The 13,003-nt window shown below is 38.0% G+C and overlaps 1 protein-coding gene across 2 annotated transcripts; it reads right to left on the bottom strand.

Moving 5' to 3' along the window:
- Window positions 1–4,530: 4,530 nt before the first annotated feature.
- Window positions 4,531–10,073, bottom strand: LOC117419576 (transmembrane protein 19-like). 2 transcript variants are annotated; one of them, XM_034032448.3, is made up of 7 exons: window positions 9,856–10,073; window positions 9,338–9,491; window positions 8,685–8,807; window positions 6,794–6,931; window positions 6,451–6,705; window positions 6,028–6,237; window positions 4,531–5,200 (listed from the first exon to the last, which is right to left on the bottom strand). In XM_034032448.3, exons 2-7 carry the CDS (start codon window positions 9,468–9,470, stop codon window positions 5,043–5,045), a joined length of 1,017 nt encoding a protein of 338 aa, XP_033888339.2. In that variant the 5' UTR covers window positions 9,471–9,491; window positions 9,856–10,073; the 3' UTR covers window positions 4,531–5,042. The 2 variants fall into 2 exon arrangements, with proteins under 2 accessions (XP_033888339.2, XP_033888340.2); XM_034032449.3 differs by having other exon boundaries at window positions 8,694–8,807; window positions 9,856–10,072.
- Between the last annotated feature and the right edge of the window lie 2,930 nt (window positions 10,074–13,003).

The raw sequence follows: 13,003 nt of genomic DNA, 5'->3' as shown, positions 1-13,003 counted from the left end.
AAGCCAGTATAAAGGTACATATTTATGAATTTGTCTAGTTTTCTTTCCAATGCAGAGACCAAACTTTCTCCTTTAGTAAACACAAGTAAGGAGAATTTCTGGACAGCTTTCTTATGAATTCCAGCAAATTTCATCTAGTCTGTTGTACGTATTCTTTCTCCAAGTAGCATTATCAAAACTTTATTGCTATAAAATAAGCAAGTTTTTTCTATTCTGTAACATATAATCAGGCCTACTTGAAAAGGGCATGATGTCCTACTTTCAATTTAAAAAAGCTATCTTATTTGAACATGATTGTAAAATATTGTTTTGTATTGTTTTTATGTATTTATTTATTTTGCATTGACTTTGTTAGACCCACACAAATTATCTTCTGATCAGAAAATAGTGAACATTAAAATCAGGGATAGGCTCTCAGGCCACCTGTCATCAATTCTTCTCACTCACTGTATGTTTCTTTTACAGAAGCTGCAAACCGTTCAATTCTTTCTGTAAAATACAGGTGCTCTGATGAACCACAACAGTGCCAGAAGATAGTAGAGGAAAAGGTAGCTATGTAATTATTAACTATATAAACCCTTGGCTAGCTTATTAATTTGCACTTCTGTTACTGCAACTCCCTTGCAAAGTGACAAATGTTACTGGTCCTTTTTTTTTTAATTCTTCCTGACGACCCTACAAATCTCTATTTCGCTTTTAAGGAACACACTACTTGGCTTTATTAAATAATCAGTTTCATCCCGACAAATTATGCCTGTAAAAAAAAAAAAAAAAAAATTGACCAGGTAGAAAAATGTATATATTTTTGTATTAAATCTAGTTAATATAGAAGATACTCCATACATGTTCATGGAGTACTGTAGTTATTCCATAAACGAGAAAAGCCTAATGTGGCAGAGCAGGGCTCTGCCCTTAGAAATACTGGCAGGGAAGGAGTTAAATTCTCCTCCCTGCCCCGGTTGATTGTGTCAGGTGGGAGCAATCGGTTAATTAATTATCCAATTATGGACTTAGCCACCTGGCATAAAAGGAGGCCTCAGCTTCCCAGTTGGGGGAAGAAGAAGAAGAAGAAGAAGAAGAAGAAGAAGAAGAAGAAGAAGAAGAAGAAGAAGAAGAAGAAGAAGAAGAAGAAGAAGAAGAAGAAGAAGAAGAAGAAGAAGAAGAAGAAGAAGAAGAAGAAGAAGAAGAAGAAGAAGAAGAAGAAGAGTTTGCTGTTTGTGCTGTGGTTTTTGAATCCAGTGAAAAAAATTCCTATTGACAAAACTATAATCAAGACTGGTACATATTCATCAACATGATGTAGTAATTATTAGTGTTTTCTCTGACTATTTCAAAATATATGCCAATAAATCATACATCCAGACTTATCCAGTGCCTTCGAAATGGAATCCCATATATTAACTTTCAAACCTGGATCTTTATGATTGTGAGGATCTTTTGTCATAAAACTTGGTATTTTTCCACGGCATTATATTTCCCTCAATGCACTGAAGCTGTTCTCTGATTGGCCAATTCCCTAGTTGTTGCACGACAAAAAATAAGGATTAAATTCCATTTATTTGGTGTCGCTCCAGTGTCGCCTGAAAGATACTTATCAGAAGTACAGGTTCCATTCATTTTCATGCATTGCTGCAGTTTCGCTTGTCACATCGTGTCTGGTGTGTAGCAGCCTTTACAACACAACAGTTCTTGCAACTTGTACAACGCATACTCTTTTTAACAATTTGTTTGAAAAGATTTGTATAACAAAAGCAAAAAACCCCTTTAACTTTATACTACAATTTATTTGCTCCCCATATTTATAGCTTGCCTTATGAACAATGGCATAGCATATGAGTATGTATCAAGCTGAGATCAAGGGTAGAAAAATGTACCTCAGATTGACCTCTGTTAATTTTCAGATCAAATGCCTTCTTACCAGCAATCAATTTAGTGCATTATAGTAAAGTTAATCATAAGCGCTACTGACCCAGCATAACTCTTCAAACAAGCAGAACACCCTGAACCCAGGAAACCTGCTCAGCTAATGCTTGGCTGTTGATGAAGGCTTTTTCTCCATTTTACATGATGGAAGCATTTTCTTTATCCTCAACAGTAAACTTAGGCATGACTGGTAATGTCTTGCTGGGATTCCTAAAAACAAAACAATCTGTTTTAGAAGCGGACTGCACATATCAGCTATTCTGATTACAGTTTGGGAAACTGTTTTGCCATACAAATAGGGGAGTTTATTCCCAAAACTATATGTAGTATAGGAGACACTCGTCCAGCTGTTAGAATGGTTTGGATCGAATGCATTGCATGAATTGCTGTTAGAATGGTTTGGATCGAATGCATTGCATGAATTGCTGTTAGAATGGTTTGGATCGAATGCATTGCATGAATTGCTGTTAGAATGGTTTGGATCGAATGCATTGCATGAATTGCTGTTAGAATGGTTTGGATCGAATGCATTGCATGAATTGCTGTTAGAATGGTTTGGATCGAATACATTGCACGTTAATAGGATTTTAGTCTAGCTACTGTAGCTTTAGGCACAAACTAGTGTATATAATAATATTTAACCTCTGATAGAATTGGTGACAGCACAATATATTAAACTGAATGGTAAAAGCCTAAAAAGGTGTATTAAAGCAGTTATATTGATCAATGTGGTAGCTATGCAAAGATACATTCTGAATAATAGATTAGATCTGTATTACTACACACACAATTAACATGTTTTGTATATCACAACACATTCAGATGTCAGCTTTCAATTTAATAAACTGACAAAGATTTCCCCTGTGTAATAGAGAAGACATACTGAACAGTAGATTGCAAAAGTCACAAGTCTTGTAACAGGCTATGTGAAGGTAATAAAGGCTATTCCGGCTCCTTTAGTTTCTCTCATTAGAAACGCAATACAATATTCTGGATGCACGCCATCATACCCCAGTTTACTGATCAATGGATTACTGACACTAAAAATAATAAATGGCTTGGGGGGGCAATTCTTAAGACATTATTACTAATACATTCCAGAACAAATAATAAAAAAAGCAGCTGCGCTGGGTTTAACTTTCCCAAGGGTAACAGACCCTCATTACAAACTATGTAGTGATGTTTATCCATCAGAACTACTCCATAGATCATTGGGTATTGATTGTAACCTTTGTGCTTTTAGTGAATATGTTAAAAATGCTGCCCCTCTATTTTGATATTGTTCATAAATAAAATATCTAAATTCTGTTCATATAGTTTTTCTTTTTTTTAATTATGTCTCAATCCTAGAATTCTAGGTGATGCTAAACTTTTGGCAATAGCTGTCTGCATCCAGTTCTGGTCCCCATATCATGCTATCATGAACAATACTGTATAGCCCTCTTTGTGACCATAAGATGACCTTTAGCTAGCCACCAGGTTTCATTTGCCCAACTAACCTGGTTAGGGATTTTTTGTTTTTCTTCTCCCGAGCTAACAGACCACGCTTGCATCAAAGATGTGGGCCGAATGGCCTTTTCTTGTTCTAGAATTTCTTATGTTCTTATCTGTGTGTGATATATATATATATATATATATATATATATATATATATATATATATATATATATATTAGGAGTACATTCATACCCCTTGGTGTAATTGTATTCAGTGTTTAATAAAGAGTAACATCACAATGCTTTTGTTAATAATACTAAAAATACGTATCCATGTGCTCGTTTCAAAGCTTGAACTCATTATTTTAGTGTGTTTCTATGAATAAAAAACAAATTATATTCATGAAACCTGTTCAGAGTCCACATTTTCACACACACATATATATATATGTGTGTGTGTGTGTCTTTATCCATGAAGTAAAGCTTTTTTTAAATCGGCCTTATGTAAAAAATATATATATATATTTTAACTTTGAATATACCTCATCTACATCACTGTAAAGAATTTCAATATAAAAGTTAACCGATTTCTCTATTCCTTCCTATTTAAAAATAAACATAACTTTACTTGAAAACACTCATTTCCAATAGTATGCATTAGGAAGTGGATTGTAAAGTCAGACCCCAATGCGAGACATGTAGAATGATTTCAGATTAATGTGCATCAGGGGTACAAAGCTGTGGTGTCCCCCATACCACAACTCTAATGCATAACAAAATACCATCTTGCACAACCTTGTATAACATTTACTTTTTAAATCATAGTGTATGCTTCATATGAATAGATACAATAATCACATTTCTTGCCAATTTGATTGTTATAACAACTCAGCCAGTTGAAAGTTACCTTTGCAGAAAATTAATTGCATAGCACATGGGTATAAAACTAACACTGAAATAGATCATGTATATTCAGATCCCCCTCCTATTTGCTATGTGCATTACAAAATACCATGCACTTCATATAATGGTTTCAAACCCCCAGCAGTGTGAACTCCTTTCTGTAGCTGAGTGTTGATGATACAGTGAAAGTGTATGTACAGTAAAGTACTGTGACACCTACCTGAATCTCCACTCCGTGGCACTATACCAACACTGACAGCAGACATGGTTGAGTTTCATACTTTATTGTAAACAGTTTCAAGGTTCTCTGAGCTTTTCTGTTCCTAGTAGGTTAAAACATGTTGCGACATGACATTTAATTACTCATACAAGACTCCCTTGAAAAAGAAAAACTGCTGACTTTCAAATTTGAACCGCTTAGATAAGTGACCTAGAGTTACAAATAAGTCATTTGTTATTTGACTCTTTTGATCAGACAAAAAAAGAAATATGAGACTGATCAAGCTGTTCTAGACTACTGTTGGTTTTGCCAGTAACTTATCAGTACACTTTAAAAAACAAAACAAAACATGAGTCATGAGTCAATGCTCTGGGGATTGCGCCAATAGTTTACACTCTTAAAAAAATAACATAATACTGTAAAATTAAAAACATTAGACGAAGCCAGAATGAAAAATGAAGACTTGAGTGAATCAATTACTACAGAGCCCTGTTTCTTGTATCCCACTGTCTGGTTGGACAAACAGAGCATTTGCTTTTTTTCCCCCAGTGCAAAAGTATCTACTGCACTGGCCAAAACCCCCAGGCCATTCCAGGCAATATCAGCGCAATCAGTATGGAAGAAAACAGGTTCACAGCATTGTTGTCCAGAATAGGTTTTCCACATATCCATTGTGAAGAGTTTGTTTGGTGGTTCACAACCTTGCCTTTGTCATAACCTGCAAGAAAAGAGGTACATTTTTCAAATGAACGCAACGTATACGTCGTATAACAAAGTTAAACTCAAACCTAGGCACAAGAACAACTGACTGCTTTATAACCAAGCCATGGCGTATGGACAGTTCACCAAGCAATAGCCCACACAAGTCTTTGGAAGACAAAACCGAAACGTTTGTTTAGGGTTTTCTCTTCCAAAAGCATTTACTTGAAGGCCACAGCGGGCCCCTGCTGTTACTTTAATGAATTATGTCTTCTTCTGCCACCTGGTGGCAGGAAAAACAAAGTTATTTTCAGAAATTCCACCAATGCTGCCAGGCAACAGGCATCATGTTGTAATCTGTGGTGAAGGGGTTGCACGTGAAAACATAGATCTACAGTATCATTTCAAAAAGGGTGGATTTGTATATGTTTTCAACTTTTTATGCCACAACCAAGTTTTAACACAATTGGATAAGCACATCTGTAGATATCAGTAAAGATACAAGTGTGCCGCAGATACTTCTGTAAAGTAAGGTTCCTTCACCTCTCCTGTTACTGATGTACAATGACTTGGTAAAGAATGCCGTGATCAAGCTTAGTCACAATTGGTTAAGCACTTCTCTATAGAAAAGTGTGACATATGTATGTACATACTTATGTAACGTATTTATATTCTTTCAAGCATGGAAGCATCTCTGCAGGCTTGACTGAACAATAGTTTGACTACTGACAATGTCTTTGGTGTATTTTGTATTTCAATGCCAGCAAAGGCCAGCGTGCCAAGTTAGAACTTAACTGTGCAGCCCAATTTACTGCATGTTTTCACCACAGACTGTCTTATACTAACCTGAATATTGCATAGTGGCACCTATGTAAGAATCCAGCAAGGACCCCAGTAATCCTGCCATGGCACCATACACAACAATGGGCCACTGTGGAGCAGCGAGGTTCAGATCCTTCACAAAGAGCAGCTGACTGACAAAGTAAGCCAGGCCCACCACCATTCCACCCAGGAGACTGGCAAGAAGACCCACTGGAGTGACCCCCCCATTCGTACCTGAAGAGGGAACAAAGAATAGAAATCAACACCCTTTCTGTTAGGGCATAGGCGAATATCCCGGAAGCCCTTATGAAAAACAACTATCACTGAAATTAAGCAATTAAGCTTTTCTTGCAATTAGTGCTCACTGTTGTAGGTGGGGACAGCGATGCCAATAAACTTAATACAGTGGTTAAAAAAAAAAACTAAAATAAAAACAGCACAACCTACCCACTGGGACTTCCCTCCACGTCGTTATTAATCTTGGTGAACTCGGACTAAGGACAGGTCCTATTTCAGAGGCCCACGTGTCCCCAGCACTGCAAGCCAAGGCACCCAAGAGGGATAAACACATCCATGTTGCACTGTACTGCTTCCCAAAGTCCACCGGAATCTCCCCAGGGCCAGTCTCAATCATGTACAGCAGAGCAAGTTCTGTAGGGACGCCTCCATTACAGAACACCTGCACCCAATTCCTCTGCCCACCTGCAACAAGGAGCAAAGAGAATGGGGTTCTATAGACAGTGAAATAAACCATGGAACAAATATGAAATGGATGCAAAGCACATTTTACCTTCTTTATAATCTGCGTCAATACGCTTCTTCACCTCCCCCTTCCATTTTGTTAGTCTGGAAGATGTTACGAAGAATGCCAGCAAGGAAGCAAAGAAGCTCATGTTAGCCATGGTAAGAATGAATCCGACCACAAGTGCTGAAAAACAAGACAGGAAGAGAGTAGACGTGAAATGTCTGTGGCAACTTCTTAACCATCTTCAATGTAAAGGTGTTGCACGAATTATTGAAAACACTGTCGACAGGCTGTAGGCCGGAAATCAGCTAAAAAGTGGGTTTTATTAAATGGCCATAGAATCATAATGTTTGAGAATGTTCCTTATGATAAACAGCCGTGTTGGGAACACCTCCGTACACAGCCGTGTTAGGAACGGAACATCTCCGTACACAGCCGTGTTAGGAACGGAACATCTCCGTACACAGCCGTGTTAGGAACGGAACATCTCCGTACACAGCCGTGTTAGGAACGGAACATCTCCGTACACAGCCGTGTTAGGAACGGAACATCTCCGTACACAGCCGTGTTAGGAACGGAACATCTCCGTACACAGCCGTGTTAGGAACGGAACATCTCCGTACACAGCCGTGTTAGGAACGGAACATCTCCGTACACAGCCGTGTTAGGAACGGAACATCTCCGTACACAGCCGTGTTAGGAACACCTCCGTACACAGCCGTGTTAGGAACATCTCCGTACACAGCCGTGTTAGGAACACCTCCATACACAGCCGTGTTAGGAACGGAACATCTCCGTACACAGCCGTGTTAGGAACGGAACATCTCCGTACACAGCCGTGTTAGGAACGGAACATCTCCGTACACAGCCGTGTTAGGAACGGAACATCTCCGTACACAGCAGTGTTAGGAACGGAACATCTCCGTACACAGCCGTGTTAGGAACACCTCCGTACACAGCCGTGTTAGGAACATCTCCGTACACAGCCGTGTTAGGAACACCTCCATACACAGCCGTGTTAGGAACACCTCCGTACACAACTGTAAATACAAAATGAGAGAAATTAGTATGAGGAACAACGAATAGCCCTGTGACCTGCATACGGACACCAATGCATGTTCTCTCAGTAACCTGTTTCTTTACCAAGGGATTAACAGGCATAAAACTCTAAAGTGGGACCTACAGTAAGGGATATTTGCTGATACTGAAGCACCTGACAACAGTGCCCCTACGAGGACAGACAGCTCTTACAGGGTTGAATGAGTCAGTGAAAGGTACTCAGTCCCACCGTTGCACAGGCAGATAAGCTGCACATTGCGTTAGCATTGCACACAAACACAATCGTTCTTTCAGAACAGTATGAACAATTTCATTAATGAAAATGCAGGCCTTTTATCACCCAAACTTCTAGCTTATCACCATTCATTTTAATGAACCCATAATGTGACTCCTCACCCCAGTGCCCATCCACCCTTTCACACATTGTGTGCCCTTATGCAAACCATGTGCTCTGTAGCCACAGATTTCAGACAGGGCTGTATCTTCCTCTAGCCAGTTTTTCATGCTTAACAACACAACACAATTTACTGTTAGCATGGCCGAGGAGCTCAGTGTAGTTCCCAGAAACAGGACGAGGTGATTACAATGAATCTTATTTATTGCTGCTTTTGTTTTTTCCTTCAATAAAAGGTTCTTATGCAGTACAGTTGACACATGTTTTATTACTACATATTCTGTATTACTACATATTCTTCCATTTAGAATGTTCATAGTTCAACTATGAAAACACTAAATGTTATAATATGTAATAATACAGAACACCAATTATTTCTTTGAAGGCATTGAGAAATACGTCTACTTGAAACATTTCTCAAAGAGTTTATTTTAATATTACTGAATCCAGGTTTCCAGTAGTTGTGTGAAGTGGCACACATACAGTATTTACCTCCCAACGCTCCGCTGCGGTCAAGGCTTTTCCTTTTGAGACTGTGTGAGGTAAGGATGAGGGGAACCAGTATTGAGAATAGCCAGCGCCATGGGGAGACAGGATGTAAAGTACCTGGAGATAAAAAAAAAAAAAAAAAAGTACAAACATTTATTTAAGCTTCTTATTGCAGTGAATTTAAAATTACCATGAAGAGATATTTGAGAGTACAAGAACAAAAAACATTCTAGATGCAGTAATAAAACAAACCAGGGGCTAATTTAATTAATAATTCGTTATACTGGTGTGCACAGAGAGAAAGAAAATGACAGCTGTGTGCACATGTACAAACAGACAGATTCCTTCATATTGTAACCCCAAGATTCTGACACTGGAATCATCTGAATTCACCTAAACCATCTGGATTAACTCGAAGCATACACATCTGAACACAACCTCAAAAGCAATACCAGCCTGTTGTACATTATCAGCAGTGAAGACAGCCACACAACTTACGAGTTCAACATGCCTACCACTGCTATCTATCTTTTGTGAAACAGGTAGCAAAACAACTTGCTAACTAGAAGCATGGTAAGTGCGCGTGAAAACCGTGACGTCATCGACCTGTGTAAGTAAAGGCAAAGCTCATATTGACTGATACTTACCATAATACGTACTAGCAGTAAGCGAGACAATCCAGAATGACAAGGAGATTGCCAAAGTGAAGCACAAAATGATCATATCCGTCATCATCTTTACATACTCTTTAAACAAAATCTCCTCTTCAAACTGTGGCATTGGTGCAACTGGAAGCGAAACCTGAAAGACAGAGAACAAACGTACTCAAACACCAACAGGCACTTTTCTTGTTATGGTTAAATAACACATGTTTGTATTTTATTTACAAGTAATCTGCATATAACATTTCACTGAGGTAAATAAAATAAACGATGAACACTGCTTCAAGCTTAATATAAAGAATATATATCTCTCGTACTAGAAAAACGGAAGGCAATAACATTCTTAATTAATAATAATAATAATAATAATAATAATAATAATAATAATAATAAAGCTACACATTAATGACAAACAAAGTATAAATTTTAGAAAGAAAACACATAATTTTAAAGTCGTGTAGTCCTAGTAGATTATGGCCTGTAGATAAACACGCTCAATGTACCTGTGTTGCTCCATGATATATGGTATCTTGCACGTAAAATACACATTGTGAATACTTGTTTCTTGTTTTGGCTAATTGTTGATACTTAAAAAACAAACTAGTATGCTTTACAACAACCTATAATCCCCATTTACAATCGGAAATAATGCACAAAACGAGATAGTTACTACAAAATCAAAAGTGAAAGAAAGGTAACGTCACTTCTGCTATTAGACCCGCCCATGGCAAATTTTTTTGTTAAAGGGACAGTGTCCAATTTGTCATCACCTTTCTTAAATTACTTTTTACACAACCAACTCGGTTTTGGTGAAAGGCATTGAAACAAATATGCTTTTATTATCGCTACAATTAGTTGCTGTCATAATATTTTGGAGGGGGTAGACCTAAAACTATTTTGTCCTAGACGACAGTGCTGTCTGTCTCGACATGCTACTCCTCACCATGGCAACTGTTAATGACCGCATTGGAGTTATTTATAACTCATATTTCGCACCATGTTCTGTAATAATATAAAGGTACATAAACAGGCTAACCACAGGATTTGCCACAGACAGCAGAAGTTCGTGTTTATTGGGCAGCAGTGTGGAGTAGTGGTTAGGGCTCTAGACTCTTGACTGGAGAGTCGTGGGTTCAATCCACAGTGGGGGACACTGCTGCTGTACCCTTGAGCAAGGTACTTTACCTAGATTGCTCTAGTAAAAACCCAACTGTATAAATGGGTAATTGTATGTAAAAAAAATAATAATGTGATATCTTGTGTAACAATTGTAAGTCGCCCTGGATAAGGGCGTCTGCTAAGAAATAAATAATAATAATTATTGTTTTTTTTTTTTTACTGGAAACACATATTTTTTAAAAAAAAAAACATCAAAAAAGACGAAATTTTCCTTAAATATTCTGCAGTATGTACTGCACTAAACTACAGTGTTTTTGGAAAGTAGTAAATTCATTTTTATATTGATAACTACCTGGTATATAATTCGCCCCCCAACAGGTTTACAACAATTCGATTTGTTTAATTGAAGACACCAGTCAATGGACTTGTGTGTGTGATGATCACGAATGAATACCCTACACTACCTGTGTCTGATTGACACCATAGATTTCATTGGAAATGCAATACTCTTAAGACTTAACACCAAAGCAAGTGTCTGCTCCGTCCCCTAAGTAATAGTTTGTAGTATTATTATTGTTTTCATTAAAAACCCGTGCAGAATGTTTAACTCTGAGTAAACAATTCTAGAATCACTTGTGCGTTTTGAGAATCTTTCATTCTCCATTGGTCCTACAATGTACAACATCATATAACATTATCAACAGCATTTCAGTTCACTGAAATCTTTGGATATTAAAATTCAACAAGAAACCCAAACTTACCAAGAATTTATTTAATTATTTTTTAATTTAGCTCAACAAAGGACAGACTTTTTTCATAAGCTGCTTTATCATTCTTTCCTCAGTTTTGTATTTCCCTCGTACAAAACATACCATTGTGAATCATTTGATGGCCCTGGACCATTTAAAGAGAAATAATATTCAACAAGTACATACCAACATGCAAAGAAATGATTGGATCAAGAGGTGAAATCCGTTTCAGGCATCAAACTCCACAAGTCTATCTGCAACTGCTTTTAAATTGACAGGGTCGTGTTGTTAAGTTATCCATCTGGTTTTTCAAAGCATGTGACTTGTGGTAGATTTTCTCAAAAAAATGTTAATCTAGTGTCTGAAAAGGATTTTCTGTGGCAATTAAAATGTTTTTAACTGGGTTGCAAACAGGTAGTGACACTTCCACACACCCATGAAAAGCCTTGCGTGCACAGTGCTCTGCTTACTGTAGACCTATAACTCTTGGGTATTATTGAACCAGCGACCCTGCACACTGCAAGCGAGCATCTTAACCACAATGCAAAAGAGCCAGGTTCGCCTGCATTCGTGGTTTTAGAGCTTTTAACTTCATATCATCTCACCAACAGGGGGCAGGACAGAATCTGTAACGGCAGTGCATCACACAGCACTGCCTGTTACACCTTAACACCCCTACTGTCCAGTTCTGGACCTTTCTCAAAAAGAGAAAACACACTGCAACACAATGTGTGGAGGCTTTGTGATCTGGACTAAAAACACAGTGCAATCTGATAGAACATACAACCCATTCCTGGGTGTGTGCACAACACCATAGCAGGACAAATACTGTTGACTTCTCGTGGGTCTCTTATCAATCCTGCAGTGGAATCCTGCTTAAGCGTATGACCCACTTTCCACAGCAGCCTCGTTCATTAAAGGAAACCTTCAATACTCTGTTTGTTATTTCACTTAACTGAGTGTGAAAAGGGATGTACGTATGAGTGTGTGCATGACATAAAGGGCAATACTGCATAGTTTTTCTTCCCTAAAAAGTCTCGACATGTCTGCAATTAGTAGCGCTGAACCTAGGGATAGCTGTGCTTATCTAATGATCATTCTACCCTAGTTCACTCAGACTTAAAAAAGCTATGGCATTACTGCACTTGCATGTAGGTGCCAATTTGGTTGTAAAAAACCCTAACTTCAAGAGCTCATATCTTCCACAGAAAACACACATTGACTGTTCCATACTGTGATATTATTTTTAAAATTTAGAGTGCCCAAATCTTTTAAACTTATTTTTCTCACCAATCTAGAATATCCAATTATGTCCCCTCATTGCAGGAACGCCCCTCAACAGCTCAGGAGAACTGAATGTCAGTGAGTGACCATCCAATTCCAAACCAATCGCCTCTTACACCCAGGAGCAAACTACTGACCCGTCACATTATTATCTGGTTTCTTCTTGCTGTAAGGCAGGCTGCAAATCTGTACGAATAGCAGCACAGAACAAAACATGACTAAGATGTTATCCAACTTCAAAGCCTAACTTGAAAAGGTCATTTATCTGCAGAACCAATGTAAATGCCATGACATAATGATCTGCCAAAAAAAGCCTCCATTTGCAAACAACGCAATAATACTACTACTAATGCTTCTGATAACTATAATAAAAGCAGTGTTGCCTCCTTCATTGTTAACACTTGGAATGAAAGCATAAGGAAACAGAAAACATGCACTCAAGCTCTTCAGCAAAGAGTGATTCGGGATTCCAGAATGTCGCTTCGTTAACTGGAAGTGT

Source organism: Acipenser ruthenus, chromosome 14 (genome assembly GCF_902713425.1).
Source record: "Acipenser ruthenus chromosome 14, fAciRut3.2 maternal haplotype, whole genome shotgun sequence".
Taxonomy (NCBI): Eukaryota; Metazoa; Chordata; class Actinopteri; order Acipenseriformes; family Acipenseridae; genus Acipenser; species Acipenser ruthenus.
Note: the sequence above shows the minus strand (reverse complement) of the source record. Positions and strands in the feature narration are given on the sequence as shown.